Below are 21,826 nucleotides of genomic sequence, written 5' to 3'. Positions count from 1 at the left end.
TCAGCTGGCCAAAACAGGCTTTTAAGAAACAGACTTAAACCGGGCGGTGGTGGCGCACACCTTTAATCCCAGCTCTCTGAAGGTAGAGGCAGGTGGATGTGAGCCTGCTCTACAGAGTGAGTTCCAGGACAGCAAGAACCAGTACCACAGACCAGAAGGCCCTCCAGGTCACAGCCTGAGTGGCCGCGGGGCAGCAGACAATAATGAAAATATCAGTAGATTCATGTGCAACCACTAAGCCAACAGGAAAACATCAAGAAAGGGTTTATTTTGGGTCTGACTTCCAGGTTATAGTCACTGTGGGGAGTTCATAGTGAGCTTGAAGCATCAATCACATCACATCCACAGTCACAGTCAAGAGCAGACAGGCTCGCTTGCTTGAGCTTCGCTCGGATTCTCCACTCTTTACACAGTTCAGGGCCCCTTTCCTAGGACTGGTGCCACCCACAGTGGGCTGGGTCTTTCTGCATCAGTTAACTTGAGACGCCTCCCACAGACAGGCCACAGGTCATCCCAATGGAGACAGTCCCTCATTGAGACTCTTCCCAGGTGGTTCCAGGTGGTGTCGAGAATTAAAGCTAACCATCAGAGGGCTCATTAAGTAGCAAACTATGATTTCAGGTGGGGGAAACAGGGAGGGGACACTTGATTAATAGCCATAACAACATCTCTTTAGCTTTTACCCTTAAGCTGTAATTATTTTTCCACACACTGTGAGGAGGAAAAAGGAGTCGAGGAGGACTGTCCAGGAAAGTACCCAGCTACAGTGCCCTGTCATCTACCTGCCTGTCAGTGGCCACACAGCCTCTGGAGGCGAGTGTCATGCCCACTCTACAGACAAAACTGCTGTGGCCTAGAACATAACAGGAACCAGATCCGGGGACCTTGGAGCCCATAATCCCAGCCACTACACTATCTTGGCTACTGCTAAACCGGCCTCACTTGCCAGCACCCACGTGAGGCAGATTAAGGGGAGAACAGATGCAAGGCAGGCACTGATCAGTCACAGCTATTCCAGGCTGGAGCCCCCTCAACGCCTCCTGCACCATCGCACCTGGTCACCCCTTCCAGTCCCATGCACAGGGCTGCCCATCTCTCTGGCAGCAACCCCAATGGGGCCAAGGAACTCTCCCACCCAATCCAGGAGGGCTAGTTCCTGCTCCTCACATCTGCCCAGATGGCTCTGGTGCCGCTTCTCCAGGCCTGTGCGTGTGTGCGCACATGCGCACACACGCACGCCACTCACCCTCCAGCAGCACTGGTTTTGTTGCATCACCGTCCAGGGATCTGATAGAAATCTGCTACAGCTGAGTACGCAGGCTGAGTAGGGCAGCCCAGAGCCCTTCTTCCAGGATACTTCAGTACACCATAGACTAAGTTTAGCTTTTAGTCATTTTAATTGTAAAAACCAAGACGTTTATATAAATAAGACCGCTGTGTAAAATATGGTTCACCCTTCTACTAAAACCCTTCTCCCAACACTCAAAAAGAATCTAGAAAAGCCAGCAAGGTAAGAAGTACAAAGAGCATGCGGTCCCTGATGAAGTCCTGGCAGGCCAGGTTCCCTGCTAAAGGGGCCTCACGGTGAGCGCACTCCTGGCCCAGGTGTCTCACCGGAGTTCAGCAACAGCTTGAGAACTCACTCTGCACCTTGGCCCTAGCTCTCAGCCATGTGGCTGATATGATGGAGGTGTTATGATGTGTGGCCCGGGCTGGGAGAGAGAAGGGGACAGGAAGACTGTATGATCCTCATGCCAAAGCCAGGGCTATGAACTGCTGGTCCAGTAAGAAATGGTGGTCTGTTCAGCTCCGGGTTAGGCTGGGGAGGGGAGAGGGAACCCCTTCCCCAGTGACAAGGAGAGAAGTGTCCTGTGTCTCATGAGAGGAAAGGCCTCCTCTTAGGCTACTTCTACATAGCCACTAATGACAAGGGAGTAGATACTTCCCAGCAGTCCTGGGGGCAGAAGGGCTTTGGGCTCCTGGGATGGAGGGTGGGACCAGTCCATTCCAAGGAGAAAAATCCCATGACCTCACCCCCTTCACCCATCACACAATCCCACCCCTCATGCACACAGAGAAGCCTGTCCACAGCTCAGGACTCAGAGGGAGACAATGGAGAGCCTGGGAGTGGAGATGTCACAAAATTCACACCTGGATGTGGCTCAGGAAACTGGTACACACGGACAAAAGAAAACTTGGAACTCTCCTTGCAGGAGCCAGGCTCTGCCTAGGGCTGCTCCCCAGCCCAGAGGAGAGGCAGGAGAGCTGCGGGTGCTGTCAGGAGCACTTCCACACACACACAGCCAGGGTTCCCCCGAAGTACAGGTAGAGGAGGTTCTTCACCTCATGGGTGATCTCGAACCCAAAGCCCTCGCCGATCACCACATGCCAGGAGGAGCCGAACTTCTTGTCCATTGTCTCTTTGATCATCTTTGCAGCGCTCTGGAAGGAAAGGTGCCAGTCAGGGGCAGTGAAAGTTACAAGCCAGTTCCCACACCAGGAAGGAGAAGCCTGGCTCTGAGCTCTACGCAGAAAATGGCTGCTGCCCCAGCCTGCCTTCAGACTGCCTGTAACATCACCACAGATGGCTCTGGAGAGCACCTCCTGCAGGGCTATGACATGGGAACAGCACCTGGACACCTCATCAGGAAGGAACTGGAGACAGCAGGAAGAAATGGAGGCTTGAGGAAGCCTGAGCTGAGGGCTGGCTATATCACTCTGGGTTCCAGACCAGCACCAACATCCTCAGCTGTGAACCAGAAAAACAGGGCACAGGGCTGTTGTAGAGACCAGAGGAAAATACAAAGTGTGAGGGTACAAAATGGGCCCTGAGGGGTGCCTTGAGGGACACTGTGATCAGCAAGTGTGGCAGGTCCCAGGAAGACCCCAGTCACAGCAATGGCATTCCACTTCCCATGGAGGCTCTTTCCAAAGCTTCCTTCAGCATGAAGAGGTTTAGGGACACTGAGCAACGTGTCCCCATCACCTCAGTGGCTCAGAAAAGAGGCACCGCCACCCCTAGCCTACAGACTAGGGCTCCGTGTTCAGAGCTGAGAAATGGCTTGTCTTGAGAACACAGCGAGGGAGGGGTGCAGACGGGATATGGCCATACCACTGCTTCCTTGCACACCACAGCCTCATGAATGGCACTGCTGGGCTGATACCTGGGGCCGTATTCCCAAGACCTGCAGCAACACCTGTGGCCGAGCTGGGACTCCACCCTTTCGGAATGGATGGATGAATTCATGGATGAATGCCTGGCAGACCTCTGCTCATGGCTGGGATGGAGCCCAGAAAGATGCCCTAGCCAATAACCCACTTGAGTCTGGGGACAGAGGTGGTATGAGGCCCTGCTGGCTCCCCTCCCTTTGGGGCTGCTGTGGCCCTGGTACCCTGGCTAGAACCGACCTCTTCTCTCACTGGCCTTCCAGAACAGTGACCACTCCCAAGCAAGGCTCTGATTTGTCCTGGCAGGACTCTGGAGCTGGCTACAGGGCTCTGGAGCCACTCTACCACACGGGGTCACCAAGGCACGAGGGCCGCCTGCACTGATGGCAATACCTCGTTGTTGTTGGAGAATTTCTCACAGGCTGTGACACAAAGCTCCATGGTCTCCACTCGCATCTCCTCTGGCATGTCCGAGTGCTAGAGACAGGGCAGGGTGACAAACAGAGAGAGGCTTAGCCCGCGACCTGGCCTTTCTGGCCAGCCTCTCGGTCTTAAGCTTAAGGCACAGACACTAGGTGGCTTCCCTTGCCCAGTCCTGGGTGGTGCTTTATCCCTGACTGGGGCCTACAGCGGGGGCGGAGCGTGTGTGGTGTGTGAGCTGCATGGTCTGGGGCCCCTGCCCCTCTGCAAGGGTCCATGTTTCCACCAAGGAACATGTGTGGGAGGAGCCCCAGCATGAGAAGCGGGCTCTCCTTCAGAGCTGGGCCATTCCTGGGGGCCCCACTCCTTCCTGCTCCTTGGTTCTTTTCTCAGGCAGTTAGCCAGGTTCCTCCTCCTCCTCCCATATGGAGGCTAGGGCCTGTCTTCATCCTCTCCCTCTCCAGCCAAGTCCTTCCAACAGCTGTGCCTTCCAAAGGGGAGGGAGGGCTCCACGTCTTCTCGCCCTCCTCGGGCTCTAGACCCCAGGTCCCACTGCCCGGTGAACCGCACTTGGTTTTCTCAAACATCTCTCAGTTTCCCCTCAAACCTGCTCTGCTTACAGTTTTGCTTCTTGGGAACAAGGACTTTTTCCTGACTCTGGCCCATCCAGATCCCCCCCCAGTGTGCAGCTTGGCCCCCACTCCAGGGCTTGACCACGGCATCTCCTACCACGGGGTGAGGGCAGGCTTAGCACTCCCTCTGGGTCGGCTCTAATACAGTGAGAGTGATTAGCTAAGGACACAGACAATGTCACCCACAACTTCTGCCCCTTCCTGCTCCCTGAACCTCTGGACAGAAGCCACATCCTCACCAGGCTCCTCTCACGGCTGCCAGCCAGGCCTGCACAGACTAGCCCTACCCTCGCTCTGACCCCCGATCTGCCACTCCTCAGGGGCTCAAGCCAGCCAAGTTGATGATGCCAAACTTGTCCCACTAAGTCTCCTGTGCCTCCTGCTTCTATGAGGGGCAGGTCTTTCTTCGGGTTCCTGCAAGGCCTGCCACCTAACTTGATGAGGGTCACTGAACTGATTTTGATTTCTTCCAGGAGCAGGCCTCGGTGGCAGCTCTTCTGTACAGCATTTAAAGCCTGCTGTTGTGTCCTTTTGCACAGGCCGGACCGTCATGGCCTTGTTTGCCATCATCCCCACAGTGTCTAGACCATGCTTGGCAGACAGCAGGTGGCCTGAACTAACTTGGTGAATGAATGAATGGATGAAAGAATGAATCACTGTGACTGTAGGATGTTGGGGTTGGAGCCAGCAGAGCCCTCTTCCTGCAGACTGCAAGCTCCGCCCCCTTGCAGACTGTGAGGCCTGGTGTCCACTTTCCTCCCTCCCCAGGCTTACCCTGACCAGGGGGAAAGTCTGCAGCCGCTTATAGTCAGCCTCCTCTTTCTTCCCTTCTGTCTCTCCCATGATTCTCCCAGTGTGCCCTCAGGAGGAGAGGGTGGGACGTTCAGGAGGCGCTGGGCCCAGCAGTCACGCTGCTCAGGAGGCTCGGGAAGCAGGCCTTGCCAACTTAGAGGGAGCAGAAAATGTCTTTCCCCAAGGGGTGCTGCAAAGAACAGGAAAAGCAGGAGGGAAGAGTTGGCTTCAAAACCACACATCACAAATTAGAAATGTCTCAGTGACAATCTGACACCTCCCCATCTCAACGCCTCTGCCTCCTTTCCCAAATGGCCAGCAAGTCTGCAGACGGAGGGTGAGTCAACCCGAGATGCTGCAAGAACACACTGTCATTGTCAAGACAGATACTGATTGTGGGCCAGGCCAGGGATGGAGTCGGCAGCTACCAATTAGCGAGGACAGTTTCTGAGTGCCATGGCAGTCTGTCTGGTACTAAGGAAGCCAAATGCACAGCTGACCACTGACAATTTGGGCCTGTCACCAAGGGAGGAGTCCCTTCTGCAGGACCCTGCTCTGCAGAATAGGAACAATGTTGCGTGATAGCTTTCATGGCTCACTGGGTGCTTTGATAGCCCCTGCCTACTCTCCCCAGCCACCAGATCCTATCTAGCTGGTCCAGGAGCTGGAAGGTCCAGGCACTGGTTCAGCCACTGACCTGGGGCAAAGGAGTTCTCATGAGTGACTGGAACCACACCCATGGTAGGGAACTCGATAAAACAAGGCGTGTGGAGCAGCACACAATGCCAGGCATGTGGGTGTCACCTGGCCAGTGGCTGTCCCCCCTTCCTCTGGATCACAGGGGACTCTATTTTTGAGACAGGGTTTCTAGACTCTTAAATACACACAAGCCCCTCCCGACCAGATCTGGGCATCTAATGATAGGCAGAGCTTTTCACAAACAGATGGACTACACCCTAAGTGACCACCAGCCCAGCGGAAGCCACGATGCTTTTTCACCCCAGTTTCATGCACCCAAGAATGAAATCAAAGGGCTTTCTCTCAGAGGCGCTGACATGCATGAGTATAAATCACTGTAATGACAATCTTTCTGCAATTTACACGGACAAATGAGGTCACACATCACAGCAGCATTTTGTTGTTGCTGTTGCTTTTTTTTGTTGTTTTTCAAGACAGGGTTTCCCTGTGTAACCGCTCTGGCTGTCCAGGAACTCTCTCTCTGTAGACCAAGCTGGCCTTGAACTCACAGAGATCTGTCTGCCTCTGCCTCCTGAGTGCTGGGATTAAAGGTATGTGCTACCACTGCCTGGTTCAGCCACATTTCTTAAATCTATAATAAACTTAATCTCACTGCATGGCCACTGAACCCCAAGATGGCCAGCATAGTAACCAAGAGGTATGCAGATTATGAGATAGTGGTTTCCCAAGCCTGTTTGGAATTTCTGGACTCAAATGATCCTTCTGCTTCAGTCTACAAATAGCTGGGAATAAGGCACCTGGCCAACGGGTGGTAAAGGAGGTGTTATGGATTAACTGCCATGCACCAGCCCCCAGTCCCCGCACTTAGTCTTTATGCAGAACTTTATGGTGGTGGCCAGTTAGAGCCTGGGTGTGGGGGCAGAAAAGCTGCAACCTCTGGCCTGAGGTCACTCAGCTCAGCAGTGAGGAGAGCCACCGGCTACAGCATTGCCCCAGAGCCACTCCCTCACTTCATGCACACACAAGGGCCCTTGCTGCACACTTGACCACAAGTGTGGCACCTCCCCTCTTAGTGCTCATCGTCCTAGGGTGACTGCCATCTGGCTTGGCTGAGCACTGAGCTTTCTGGGTACTCTTTCCAGGCTGTACTGTGCTCTTAGATCACACCCTCTCTGATGCTGCTGCCACTCCCAGGGCCACACCATTGGTAGGCATCCTCAAGCAAGGCTCAAAGCTTGGCACGGACGCCACCACCCCACAACACTGGTGTTTTCTGATTCCCCAGAGGACAGATGGCTCCACTTATCTTCTAAGTCTGGGCATTTGTACAACTTGGGTTTCAGCAGGTTTTGTTTGTCTCTACATATGTGCTGGCTGTTTACCAAGCACAGTCTCACTGCACTTTCTGGTCAGGTTTCTTGTTCCACAAAATCAAAAGGGCCATTCATCTCTGCTCACTAGTGTTAAAGCCTGTCGCCCAGCCCATCCTGTGTTCTTAGCTTTAGTAACACCATGTTATTGCCTCCTCAGCCACCTTCACCAAGGCGGTATGGTAGGGGGTGCCAGGGCTTTCCACTTTGTTTACCTCCGAGAATCCCAAGTGGGAACGACTTAAGTGTGGAAGCAGCTGCTCCAGCATCTCCCACTTAAGTGTTTCAACTCAAGATGACTCATCTGCAGAACTAAGAAAGGCTGCCAGGAGGGGACAGGAGGGAACACAGAACCCGTGGTGCACACCAACCTCAAGGCAATCATATCTATATTGGCCTCAAAACAGAATCTGTGGGAGGTCACAGGACTTCATAGGCTACCAGAGTTGCTCTTCAGGAATGAAGAGGAAGAAAGGCCTAGGATAGTTCCAGGGAGCCGCAGCATGGAGTGGAGGATGCCAAGTCAGATGGGCTGTAGGGGCGACTAAGGGAAAAAGCACTTGCTTAGCAGGTGCAAGGTCTTGAGTTCTGTCCCTAAAGCTGCAAAATGGATCCATAAGTCAACAATCAATGAAACATTGAGGTCTAGATGCAGGGTCGGTAACAGAATGGCATTTCTGAGTATTCAGGCATCTGTGCTGGCCTGACCTTGGGGTATACTTCCTCAGCTGTAGCCACCAAGAGCACCTCCTGTGCACATTCACCATGTTCCCCTTTAAAAGAACTCTGCCTAACTCCCATCTCCCCCCCTTCTCTGTCTGCCTGTCTTTCTTTCTTCTGCCACTCCTGTCCCCAGAGGCCAGTCTCCCCTCTCCCCTCCCCCATTTTCCCACTCACTTTCCCCCAATAAAAAACCCCTCCACCTGAGCTCTGTCGCATGACATCTTTCTCTCGCACACTGTTTTTCTACATTACAACAGAGTTCTGCCTACTTCCTTGGCTTTGGAGCCACGAATAAGGGGTCACAGCCAGGCCTGGGCTTCTTGAAGATGGCTTCCTCATTCTCGGCAGACGAACACAGCGTTGTCTCAGTGGTGTGCCCCTCCCTCCCCGCCCCAGTGCCCTGTAGTTCCCGATGAAGTTCTCTGCTCTTTAGGAGCGCTGTCCCTCCAGCCAGGACTCAGCCAACGTTATTCAACCACATATGCTCTGGACCATAATCCATGAACACAAGAACTTTCCTGATTCCCTCCTGTTCTCCCGGCAATCCCAAACAGGGAAGACTTACAGAGGAAGAGGAAGTGTTGCAGATGGCGGGCTTCCACACAGAAAGGGAAGGCAGTTTTATGACCCCATATCATTCTGGTGCAGCTGCACTCATTTGGCCATGATTAGCGCACCCTGCTAAACGGGTGCTACCTAAAATAGCGCAACTGGGCTCTAATAACCTTACCAATCTCCCATGTGAATGAGCATGTGCCTGAGAGAGGCTCCATCAGACCAAACCACACTTTTTAATAATGTAAGTGTGCCACGGTCAGCATCTGGCCCAGCATGAACTGGCTCTCCCTCTAGGATTCCTTTAGTGCTCTTCATAGTCCCATTCAAGAGGTACACACAGGGCTGCCCCATTGCCTTGTCAAAGCCAGTGTGCCTATCTGGAAGGTTCTTGTTAACAAGTCACCGTTTGTTATTTTGTTTCTTTTTTTTGCTACTTTGTTTCTTAAGTATTTGAGGAGAATCTTTAAGAGGGTTAGAGTGTGGGGAGGTTTGGGGAAAATACATGGTCTCTGGGAAGTAAAGCCAAAAGCATCTACTAACTGTGCATGTGCATGCCTATGTATGTATGGGGGGGTTGTGCATGTGTGTGCGTGAATGAGCACACATGCATGCATGTACCTGTGTGTATGTGCTTATGTGCTGACACTTAATACTTGGAACATCCTTGGCCCTTAGGCTTATAACCCATTACATAACCCAGAGACTGCAGGACCCTTTTGAGTGTGTCATGGTGTTTCCAAAGACATTCTGCAGGTGGGTCTGAATTCATATCTGTTCTGATCCTGGCAAGTACTCCTGCCCCTAAGCCTCAACTTTGAATCTGGAAGTGGGCTAAGCAGGCTCTACGTCACAGTAAGGATCAGCACCCGTTTCTGGGGTGTCAGGAAGAGGAACTTCGCCATCTTTTCTTCATAAGAGCCAATCATGTATTTAAGCATCTGGGTCACACACTATCACTTCCCCATTTGCACTGCGGGTCAGTCTCTACTTCAGCACTGGAGGAAGAGTCAAGAGGACATGAGCGAAAGCTGGGTTGGCCAATGGTGGGGTGGCGTGGCTACATTCTACCTTCACCTTCATATTCGTTGTCTCATTTCAACACTAGAGGAAGGAGCTCCCCAGTGAACTGGCTTCCAACTCTTGGGGGCGGGGGAGCATCAGGCACCTCGTGCTCAGGAAGGCTTGGTAGCTGGCCCAAGAGTGTACAGCCAGCATTTGTAGAGCCAGGATCTGAGTCCAGACCATCCTCTTGACTTTATCATGCTTTATTCCTTGGAAGAAATAATTTCAATACTGGCATCAGCTCAGTCACCTATCTGTGCCTGCCTCCTGTCTCTACCCATTCGGGGGTCTCTGCAAGCACCCCAGCCAGCAGAGTAATGATCTGTGGGCGGTAAGAAAGGAGATCGGTTCAATATGACTAAGTACTGGGTGTTGGTTCAGACTTCTTGAGTCTGACCTGAAGTGGTATATTTTAGGTATATTTGTGGACAGCACAGACTGGTGAGATTTTCCTGGTCATAATTTAACTCAATCCCATGTAAGACATGACTACATCAAAACTCTCTGCAAAGCACATGGTATGTCTTCCATAAAGACGGGCTCTATAGATTGACAAGCTCATGATAAGGGTCTTGGGAAGGATCCAGTGTGGTCTCAGCCACACAGATAGCATGAACGTCCCCAGGCTATTAGCCACATCTGCTCCCAGCTTTTTGGGTGGGATACTAGGATTGCATCCCTTTCTTTGAAGAAGCAACCCTGTGTGTTTAAAATCCCAGTTTCCCCTTGTGCTCATTCGTGAACACAAAGACCTCTGTGCTTCCCACATCTCCTCCTCTTTTAGGTTTTAAGGAGAAAATCGTGTCTGTACTAGAGGCCAAGGTTGAACACCTTGCCTGCATTGCTAGTCTATTATAGCAAGCATAAGAGAACTGTAAGAACAGCTAACAGAGGACCAAGGAAGGGGAAAGTCATTTTAACCAGGACAGCTATTCAAAGGTCACTTGAGATTTTATTTATCTCTTTATGCAGATCATTAATTTGACCATTGATAGTGAGAAAATCTGACACATTAAAACAACATATGCTTTAAATTGTGGGCAACCAGGTTTATGCTTGCACAAGAAATACCTACAGTAGCTCTGTTTGGTAAAACTGTTGTTTTACACACAGCCACACCAGGGACATGGGACATGCACTGTGTACCTTGGTCATCACATCCCTGTTTTTTTCTGACATGTTGACCCGCTGCCTCTGGAAACAAACAACAAAGCTGACAAGATGAGGAGGAGAAGGGTTCAGGGACATGAGCAGTGAGATTGGGTGCCCTAAAGGCCTGGGTTACCCTGGTCAGGCCAGAGTAAAAGCAAACTCAGGGCTACCATTCTCCAATTTGACTGTAAGGACATCAGAAATCCATCATCTTGCTGGGTGTAGTGGCACATGCCTGCAATCCCAGCACTCAGAAGCCAGTCTGGCCTGCACCACGGGTTTCAGACCAAACAAGGCAACAGAGTGAGACCTTGTCTTTCCCCGCCTCCCCCCCCTTGGGTTTTTTCCAAGACAGGGTTTTTCTGTGTAACACTGGCTGTCCTGGAACTCACTCTGTAGACTAGGCTGGCCTTAAACTCATAGAGATCCACCTGCCTCTGCCTCTGCCTTCTAGGATTAAAGGTGTGTGCTGCCACTGCCACCACCACTGGCTAGCATGAGACCTTGTCTTAAGAAATGTTCACTTAAGGAAGGAAGGAAGGAAGGAAGGAAGGAAGGAAGGAAGGAAGGAAGGAAGGCAAGCAGGCAGGCAGGCAGTAGGCCATCATCTGCTATACACAAGAGATAGGTTGACAGCTGGGATAACTGTAATCCTTAAGAAAAGGGACTACACGTACACAAGCTGTCTCGTTTGGTTTAAAAGGTCTTTGATTATTCTCAATTACACTGAAGTCCAGAGAAAACTTCTTCATGCTTTGATCATGGATAGGGGAGAGGAGGAATTAAGAGAGACATCTGTTGACTTGTTGAGCTAGGCGACTCAACATTTTCTTTGTCCAACACTTCGTGCTAAACAACAGTGACTCACAGAGTACACCCCCATGGACACACCCAATTTTGGAGGTGATCCCAAACATTTTCGTTAAGAGACAAGTAATGAAAAGTCATAACCATGGTAGCCACGGCATGAGGACAGCTGCCCACAGCACGGGTTACGTAGGCTTCCAGCCCCCTTCTTCCGCACTCAGCACAACAGATTTGAGTGTAAGGAATTAAAAGTGACATTATCACGGGCTCGAATAGCAGGCAGCACTGATTTATCTCCTAGGAAACCACTGACAATTGCTAATCAGCCTTTACACCTTACAAGTGATCACGACTTCACCATGTGTCGTGAGTCCAGAGACCCTGGAGCTCAGGGACTTCAATCTCTTTTGCTGTCCCAGAATGAGCAGTCTAGTGCCAGGCACATGGCACAAGGCCAAAAGATAACCAAAATGGAATTAAATTATGTTTCAGTTGCCTCTTGGGAGGGGAGAGGTCCTTTCAAAGCCATCCAATAATACTCAACACTGGAGCTGGGACAGCTCAGCGTGGTCTGCTGCACCAGCTTGAGGACTTGAGTTCAGAGCCCCAGTATCTACAGGAAAAGCTGGCAGCGCTGGAAGGATGCTCCATGGGTAAAGGGTGCTTGCTATACAGTCCTGACAACCTGAGCAAAATCTTCAGAACCCGAGTGGAAAGAGACACAGCTCCCCAAAGTTGTCCTTTGACTTCTACACCACACTGAGGGTGCATGTGCATGCGTACACCCTCTTTCCCCTCACTCACAAGTGCACACACCCAGAGGTGGCTGGATGCTCTGCTGTGTGCCTGCAATCCTGGTGCTAGAGAGGCAGAGACAGGAGAATCCTGGAACTTGTTGGTCAGCCAGGTGGAGAATGATGGAGAAAAATACACGTCATCCATCTTTGGCCTCCATATACATGTACAAACAGGCACTCCAAAACATGAACATGTATACACCCGCACAACATTTTTAAAAACATATATTTACTTAATACTCATCTTCAGCCAGAGACCAAGAGAGAAATTCTACATACAGGTTCTCAAAAATTCATACCCCCCCCAAAAAAAACCCTGTCAGACAGGTGCTATTCCCCATTACCAATGAGCATACGGCCTGAGCAAAGCAAAGTGACTTTCCACCCAGCTGAGAAATAAGGGCCAGATCCCACCCTAAGTACACACGACTTCAAGACTATGCTTTTGACACCTCCACAACTAAGCAAGAAGCAGCACGGCCATCATGGGTTTCCAGCACATATGAAAACTGACCCAGGAGTTATGATCCATGGCAGAAAGACATGAAAGAGGAGGAAGAGGAATGGGAGGGCGTTGAGAGGAGCTCAGAGCGAAGGGGAGCACAGAGGAGCTCAGAGTGAAGGGGAGCACAGGCGTTAGCACTGGCGAGTGGGAATCCGGCCAAGCAGGCATGGGGAGGCTTCTCCAGGCAGAGAGGCAATGCACAGGTTTCAAGAGAAAGTTCAAGGTTTCCTGGGACTAGTGACAGAGCACAGTTGAGAAGGGAACAAAAGGGCTGGTCTGGGCTGTGGAAGTGCAGAGGGCCCTAAAACCCAGGCATAAAAAGTGTGGGTTTTGTTTTTTAAGATGAGCTTTCACATAACACAGGCTGGCCTTGAACTCACTGAGCAACTGAGGATGACCTTGAACTGCTGACACCTCCCAAACACTAGGACTGCAGGACGCACTACTGTGCCTAGCTTCATGGAGCTTTCTTGGATGTTGGTAGCACAGTGGTGACTTGGGTTGTTAGGGGCAGCAGTTAGGAAGCTACAGCAATAGCCCCTATGACAGGCATGAAAGACCTGGACCAGGATGGCAGTCTCGGGAACAGAAAGGATGTGAAATCCCCATGGAGACAGAATCAAGACAATTTGATAACTCAGTCCTAAGTTGAACAGGCCTGGCACAGCATGGAGAAAGCCAGGTAGACCAGATGGGCAGGCAGAGAAGCAGCCCAGCTTGATTTTAGCAGCTGGCAAAATGCAAATGGAGACATCTGATCAGGAGTACGAGATGACAGAATCAAGGATGGTTGGAAAAGGGAAGCCATGAGTCCAACTCTCACGTCACCACACCAACCTCTTCCAGTTTTCTCCACCCCTGCCAAGAATCCCCAGCCACAAAGTGCAGGGAAGAGATCAAAGCTGGAGAGCAGAGGTGTGAGGTACATCTGCAGACCGTGGGTACTAAGTGGTTCCACAGGAAATCTCTGGGTTCCTCCCAGGAGGGAAAGTGTGAGATAGTAGGAGACAAAGGAAGGAAACTAGGGGGCTAGGGATATTGGTCCATTTGTAAAAGACTTGCTACAGGAATGCCTGGGTTCTCTTCCCAGCACGGTGTAAAAGCTGCGTGTGGCAACCATGCCTATAATCCCAGCATTGGAGAGGCAACTGGAAGGATCCTTGGGGACCATTAGCTGTCTAGCCCAACAGTGAGCGTCAATGAGAGACCCTGCCTCAAAAAATAAGGTGGAGAGAGGCAGGTGGCTGTGGCTCACACCTTTAATTCCAGCACTGCCGAGACAGAGGCAGGCGGATCTTTGTGAGTTCAAGGCCAGCCTGGTCTACAAAGTGAGTTTCAGGACAGCCAGCAGAGCTGTTACACAGGGAAACCTGGTCTCGAAAACAAACAAACAAAAAGAAAAAAAAACTTATATAAGGTGGAGAGTGACTGAGTAAGGCCTCCACATGAACATGTACACACAGGAACATATATACACACAGAAGAAAAGAAAGCTAGCAAGTACTGAATCTACATTGACTGGGCCCTTTGTACAAAGGAGATGGGCTTTGGAATAATGACTTTAGATTATAGATCCATCGACTGGTGACCAGAGTGATCTCAGGTAACTTGCCAGGATTTGTACAAGTGGGAATCCAACTCCGGTTTGCCAAGTTCTTTGCATTACATAAAAGGGGAAAACACATCCTCCGGGGAGCTGACAGTCTGAGTCCAAGAACATCATCCTAGGAAGTCAGAGTCCAAAAGGCCTTTGCGACGACTCAACCTAATTTCGCCTTTATAGAAGGGGAAACTGAGTGCCCCCCACCAACGAGCAGCCCAGAGTCCCAAGACGTCGCCAAATCTCCAAACCAAGTGGTCTAGGACAAGGTGTTTGTGACCACCAGCCAGCAGCGGGGTGGCGCGGGGACAAGGCGCTGCGGGAGTCAGAACAAGAAGGATACGAGGGCACGGAGCTAGACAGGGCCCAGGGTGGGTGAGCAGAAGCGGTCTGCACAGTGAGGGTGGGAGGGCACAATGTCACTATCGAGCTCCGCGGTCCTCTACGTGGGACAAGGGGAGGTCCTGGGCCGGGAACCGCAGACTGGGGATCAAGGTGCGGCCTCGCGCTGGGCCAGGCCTCGTTCGCCCGGCGCGTCCTCCCTCCATCCCTTCGGGCCAGCCCTCCCCACCGCGCTGCCCGCCGCACTCCGGCGGCCTCACCTGCTCCCGCGGGGGCCGGAGCCGAGGCCGCTGCCAGCGCACCCCCGCCAGGGTTGTCAAGGAGCGAACAAGAGTGTCTTAGCAACCAGCACGGAAGTCCCGTCCCCTCGCCGGACGTTGACAGTAATTTCACTTATTATTGGTGTAGAGAAGTGCCAATTAACTCCGGAGGGCCCTAGGAGGCCGGCGCTCACTCGAGGGGCGTGGCTTAGAGGCCGGGGAGGCGGGGCCTCGCTTATAGTCGTCTTAAGTATGCCGGAGCTGTCCTTGGAGAGAAACGGGCTTCGTAAAGCTATATTGCCTTGTGAGTTTTCGTCATTGGAAATGACAGATGCAGTTTATTGGTGTCGTGACGCTGATCTTCTATTTTACAAGGACCACAAGAACCTGATATCAACCAGAATTTATGTAATTCTTTACGGGAACTGTCTCATTGAGGCTCAACAAAGTAGTTTCAAGTAACAGCATCCGTAATCCTGTCTGAACCGATATGTAGAACTTGAGAAACGGAAGGAGAGAATCAAGGAATAGCAGGGTCCTCTTCCTTTCCCTTGGGCATACCCTCCAGAGTCACCTTGCCCTAGGGTCTGTATCATCAGATGCGGCTGTGAAGAACCTGCTTCTGATTCTTCTAGGGAGGAAATGACCAAAGAGTGTTAGTGCAGCTGGGTGAGAGGAAGGTGACAAGGAAGAAGAATGGATCAAAGGGTCAGTGGGATACCCCATAATTTAAACATCTACTCTACACTTTAACGTCCTCATTAGTGAAGCTCCACTGGCCCAGTCTCCTGGCATCTACAGAAGGCTCAGCCCTAGCTAGAAGCTGGGAAGCCACAGAGAAGCCACAGTCCAGCAGCAAGAGAGCCACGAGAAGAAATGGATATAGAACCTTCTATTCTACACGCGTCTATAGCATAGATAGAGGGCAGGATACTGGCTCTTCTAAGTGTGGCACCTAAGTGGGCAGAGCCCAAGATGACCAGAAGGCTCATGAGAGTGGGACAATAAGTTGCCTGGGGAGCAGGCAGTGGCTCCAGGAGGCCTGGGTGCAGGGCCAATGTAGTGTGGGTAGGGGTGAAGACACAGAGGGTGGTAGGGTGGTAGATGGAGGGGTTTGAGACATAAATGCCCCCTGGTGTGAGGTTAGCATGGAGCACCGTCATTGGTGGAAGGCTTCCAGGAAGGCGATAACAAGTTTTGATGTGGGACACTTGTACTAGCCCTAACCTGACTGTGTAGACTGAGAGCAGACACACCAGGACTGTTTTGAGACTTGACAGCGTGGATTCTGTTGCTCCTGCCAGCCCCAGCTCGTCCTCCTGAAAAGTTCTGAGGGTCTGTGGAAAGTCTTACTCAGCCTCCAACTTTCCTTCATTCTCTTTTCCAGCTTTCCCTTGAGACGACGGCCAGCCTTTGAGGGGGAGGATGCTCTTTCTGTCTCCCATACAAACGTCTCCCAAAAGGGGTCCGTGTTTGCCATCTTCTCTCTCTCACCTCCCTTTCATTCTTCTGCCCACCGCAATCTGGCTTCCACTCCCACAATGCCGCGGAAATTTCCTCTCTTGTGGTTAGCAGTGACCTTCTGAGAAGCGGGAACCGGTAGACTCTCTTAGTCTTCTGTTTCACAGGGACCCATCTTCCCTGCTGGCAGCACCAACCACATGAATCCTCACACAGTTCACCACCACAGAAGATCGCTTTGCAATGCAGGCTCCAGGGTCTCCTGCAATGGAATAGGGAGAGGCAGGAGCGTGGGTTAGTGTGCCCGGTGCACACTAACAGTGAGAGCCACTCTCACACTCGTGTGTCCCCCAGGTTTCCAATTAAATTGGTTTCTGTCTTAGGCTCTTGTTTTGCTCCTTAACTTGACTGTGCTTTCTGACAAGCTGTTACGGTTTGGATGTGAAATGCCCCCATAGGCTTGTGGTTTTTGCCCTTGATCTCCAGCTGGTAGCACTGTTTGGTTGTAGAATTTTGGGACATCAGACCTAGCTGGCAGGCAGCTGGGGAGCAGGCCTGAGGGTTATAGCCCTGCCCTGCTTCTGGTTCTCCTCTGAGCTACAGGAGCCACCAAGATGTAAAGGAGCCATGTCCTGGTCGTCATTTTTTCCCTATCACAATGGACTATACTTCCATTATGGCTTCTGTCATATTATGAGCTAGAAGAGACACTCCTTCTTCCCTTCTTCCTTTCTTCTTGAGACAGGGTTTTTCTTTTTTTTTTTCCTTTTTTTTCTTTTTTTTGGGGGGGGCATTTGAGACAGGATTTCTCTATGTAACAGCCCTGCCTTTCCTGGAACTACTTCTGTAGACCAGGCTGACCTCGAACTCGCAGAGATCCACCTGCCTCTGCCTCCCAAGTGCTGGGATTAAAGACTTGGGCCACGATGCTGGGCTGCACTTCCTTCCTTAAACTGCTTCTGCCTGTATTTTGTCACACTGACAACAATCGCACATCGATGCTCTCTCACTGCTTCCACATCAAGCAGAGTTCCAGTACTTACTAGGATTGTAGGTGGGCAATGCCCTGAAAATGTCCTTCCAGGAAGCAGCGCTCTTGACGTGAGCCACGTTAAGAAGTGCTCTTTTAGGACTGTCTGAGGGTCTCTTAGCCACGCCCACTGTTCCCTTCATTCTTGCCCTAGCTCCTGATTGTTCCTCCCCTGTCACCACCAGCAGCCCACGCCCCTGACCAAGCATTCCAGATTTTGACCACACTTGGGCACAGCTTGTGGCAGACACATCACCACCCCTCACCTACAGGCTATATAATCTCCTGGCTTTTAGTTCAGGCTGGTGGCTTCTCCAGCCTTGATCTCTGGGACTGGAGAACTCACCTGGGAGTTACTTTGCTCAACTAAGCCTGTTCTTTCACATTTTAAAATTTGGCTTGATCTGATTTACTGCATTGGCAGAGAAACCTCCTGTTATCAGGGTACAGAAAACCTATCTGCAGCTACAAAGTAAGACCCTGACTCAAAAAAAAAAAAAAAAAAAAAAAAAAGAAAGAAAGAAAAATCAAAAAGTGTATTGCATCATTTATAAGCATTTGTAATCATTTACAATCTCTACTTTCATTCTCAGTACGAGTTTCTGGAATCTTTGAGACTGGCTTTTTGTCTGAGCATGTTATGAGTTAGTGTATTAATTAGTTTTCTGCTGCCGCTGTAACAAATTATGACGAGTTTGGTGACTTGAGAGCACAAATCTATCATAGCTAGCTCTGGAAGTCTGAAATGGTTCTCACAGGGTTAAAACCAAGGTGTCCCTAGGGCTGCATTCCTTTTAGGTCTCAGGAGAGGCTGTTTCTCTTCCTTTTCCCAATCAGTTGTAAAAAACAATATGTTGGGCAGGGGTGGTACACACCTTTAATCCCAGCAGAAGCAGAGGCAGGTGGATCTCTGCAAGTTCGAGGCCAGCCTGGTCTTCAAAGTGAGTTCTAAAACAGCCAGTTACACAGAGAAACCCCGTCTCAGAAAAAATAAAAAATAAAAAGGCAAAGCTGGAAAGATGGCTGCTCTCCCAGAGGACCCAAATTCAATTCCCAGTACCCATACGGTGGCTCACAACTGCCTGCAACTTCAACTCCAGGGAATCATGCACATGCACACACCCCCTACATGTCTTTACACCCCTAAATATACATAAATAAAAAATAAAAATAAACCTTAAAAAATAGAGCAATCCCATATGCTCTTTACTAGTGTCCTGCAAAAGTAAGGGACAGTGCCATCATGATGAAGACAGTGGCTTCCTTTATTTGTTCCTGTGTGCATGTGTGCAGATGTGTGAATGTATGTGTGTATGTATGATGAGTATACATGCATAAGCATATGTGTGAATGTATGCATGCATATGTGTGAATGTTATGTGTATCTGTGAATGCTATGTGTGTATACATATTTGTGTATGTGTGAGTGCGTGTGTATTTAGTTTAATGCAATTTTATGGAATTTGCATATCTATTGGACTTTAAATTCCACTCCTCCCTCTGGATCCTCAGCCATTCTCTTTAAAGGTGTATCTGATCATTGTCTTTGGAACAAAGACCCATATATAACAAAAACACAGTGTAAGGGTTTAGATGAGGTTTCCACCCTCCAGGAAGGGTTGGGTTTTGCATCTAGCAAGCCATTGTTGAAAGGCTGGATTTTAATTTAATAAACAAAAAGACCAAGTGTGGGTATTCCTCTGTGGGAGAATTAAACCTTTTCGAATGTGCTGTACTTCAAGAGTGTAACCTATGGGCCTCTGAAAGAGTTCCCAGCGTGCCTTACTCTGAACTGCCACTTCTAACAGGAAGCTCTCTCCTGTCTGTCCTCTAGTTTCTTGTACATACAATCCCGCTGCTCACCTGAGGCTCACCTAAGGCATCTCTTGTAAGTGTCAGGTACCCCTGGAGGAAAGCTGCAGCCCTCTGAAATACTCTTCTCTGGGACCTTTGTCTATCAACTTTGGCCTGGTGCCTTACTGGGTGATGTGTGTTTGATGTCTCTGCGTTTTCTTAGTGAAAGTCTGCAAAGGACGTCCTGTCTTGGTTTCTTCAACGTGTGTTTTGATGTCCCTAAAGGAACAAAGGGAGCCTTAAGTCACACACACACACACACACACACACACACACACACACACACACTACCTCATGCAGCGTTTGTGTGTTTAGAAGATGAATGTCTCCCAGAGGCCCATGTGTTTAAGATGTGATCCCAGCTTGGCACTATTGGGAGACTGAACTTTTGATTGGCAGGGTCTTAATAGGAGGCCCTTAGGTCATTGGTGACATATCCTTAAAAGGAACTGTGGGGCCTGTCCTCTTCTTCCCTGGCCATGAGGTGAGTGGTTTTATTCCTCACACACTCCTGCCATCATGTGCCACGCTAGGTTTGAAACAGTAGAGCCAATCCATGGACTAGGACTTCCGCAAGACAAAACCTTGTCTTTTTGGAAGTGGATTATCTCAGGTGGTTGATTCCAGTGACAGAGGCTGACTAAAGCGCTTGTCCCTTCTAGAATCGGGCTACATAAACATCCTGGTGCTGTCATTTCCTAGTCTTGTGATCCTGGCAAGGCCTCTTCCTGGGTCTCAGTTCTCTTACGTTACTTCCCTTGTTGGGCAGAATAAGCCAAGTGCTGAGAGCACTTGGCACAGAGCGAGCACTCAGCGTTTATCAGTTGCTGGTATCCAGTTAATGTGTGTTAGTAAGCACCTAGTCTGCATCGAGTGTGGTGTATATGTAACAGAGGTACATGACGAGGCCACCAGGAAAGAGGACCCCTTAGCAGGTGCACATTTAGCTCCAGGCTGAGTGGAAAGTTCCTAGATCTGACACATGAAATGGCAGGCCAACGACAGAATGGCCAGGTAACCAATCAGCCCAGGTGGTCAGCAAGATTTCTGTGAGTGCTGTGTAACAAATTAGATTTAAGTGGTGAGCAAAGGTGAGTCTGCTGGGAAACAAGGAGAAGAAGCAGTTCAGACCCAAAGAGATGCATGTGCACATTTCCTGTCTGACACATGTTGGGGCCCAGCGGGATGCCCAGCATGTCCAGAGTGTGATGAGCCAAGGGAGACACTGAGTGAGGGCTGAGAAGTTGTAGGGCTGAGAAGTTGTAGGGCTGGGAAGATGGAGGAGGCCTGGACTGCAGGCTAAATATACTGCGGAGGCTGAGCCCCACGGAACATGCCTTTAATCACAGTGAGTTACAGCCAGAATTACATAGTGAAACTGACTCTTAAAAAGGAACACAAGCCAGGCAGTGGTGGCACACTCTTTTAATCCCAGCACTTGGGAGGCAGAGGCAGGTGGATCTCTGTGAGTTTGAAGCTAACTTGATCTACAAAGTGAGTTCCAGGACCGCTAGGGCTACGTAGAGAGACCCTGTCTAAAACATAACCCCCCCACACACACACACAGAGGCTAAAACATCACCTTCAGCAACACAACCTGTGCATGGCATCCTGGAGACTGTGCCGAGACAGACACCGACACCTCTAAACCCTCCCTGTCTCCAGCTTTGCCTTCTGCCCCTTTCCTGCAGCATGGCAGGTGTTCTGTCCTACAGATGAGAAATGGGAGGTCCCAGGCTTCTCAGAAGAGAGGACACTGCCCTTCACTGCAGCTCTGAGGCTGACACCAAGCCCCTTGACCTTGGACTAGCTAAGCTGGCTGAACCAGCCCTGTTGACTGGGAGCAGACAGCTGGGGCTAGTGCCACCCAATACCTGCTACGTACCTGGGTCCACAGATGATGCTCCTAGAGCTGAGGCCAGCTCCCTACTCCTCCAAGGCCTGCAGATCTAAGACCACCTTTGGTTTATAGTTGGGGATGGAACCCGGGGCTTTGTAAATGCTAGGCAGGCACTCCAGTGAACTTACCAGCCTGACATGCTTGCTTTTCCAGGAAGTTTGGTAACAGAAGGAACAGAAACACAAGGAATGATCCAAAGACAATATTGGCTCAAACGGATATTGTGGGTGTCTGAAGTATCCTGAGAGATTCATGGGTGGTCTCTCACAGGTGATGCTCTTGAGAGGTGAATGGCTCAGAGGACTCTGACTCCACCATTTACTGTACTTAGAACTATTGGACTATTAGGGGGTGGGGCCTGTTTGGAGGAATTAGTCATTGGGACGAGTTTTTTTGAATGATGTATTGACATGCTTCCTGGCCCCCAAGGGGGAGCAACTTTGTTCCTCTACACCTTTCTACCATGATTCTCTGCTTCAACCACCACCCAGAAATGGTGAAGCCAGCTGATCACAGATTGGAAACCTCAGCAATTAAAAGCCCAAACAAGGCCTACTTAAGGGAGGAGACACTTGGTCAGCTGCATGCCCACGGGAACGACAGAGCCAATGACGAGGAAGGAGTTGAGAATCCAGCAGGCAGGTTCTTGGGAAGGTCAGATGATGGGTCCAATCTTGAGAGAAGCAGACATAGT

At 50.5% G+C, this 21,826-nt stretch overlaps 1 protein-coding gene across 1 annotated transcript; it reads right to left on the bottom strand.

Moving 5' to 3' along the window:
• Window positions 1-248: 248 nt before the first annotated feature.
• On the bottom strand, window positions 249-14,989 carry Dnal4 (dynein axonemal light chain 4). Its single transcript, XM_038342477.1, has 4 exons — window positions 14,888-14,989; window positions 4,995-5,202; window positions 3,562-3,645; window positions 249-2,442 (listed from the first exon to the last, which is right to left on the bottom strand). Exons 2-4 carry the CDS (start codon window positions 5,061-5,063, stop codon window positions 2,278-2,280), a joined length of 318 nt encoding a protein of 105 aa, XP_038198405.1. The 5' UTR covers window positions 5,064-5,202; window positions 14,888-14,989; the 3' UTR covers window positions 249-2,277.
• Window positions 14,990-21,826: the final 6,837 nt, after the last annotated feature.

The sequence above is a fragment of the Arvicola amphibius genome, chromosome 9, assembly GCF_903992535.2.
Source record: "Arvicola amphibius chromosome 9, mArvAmp1.2, whole genome shotgun sequence".
Taxonomy (NCBI): domain Eukaryota; kingdom Metazoa; phylum Chordata; class Mammalia; order Rodentia; family Cricetidae; genus Arvicola; species Arvicola amphibius.
This window is presented reverse-complemented; position numbering and strand designations above follow the sequence as displayed.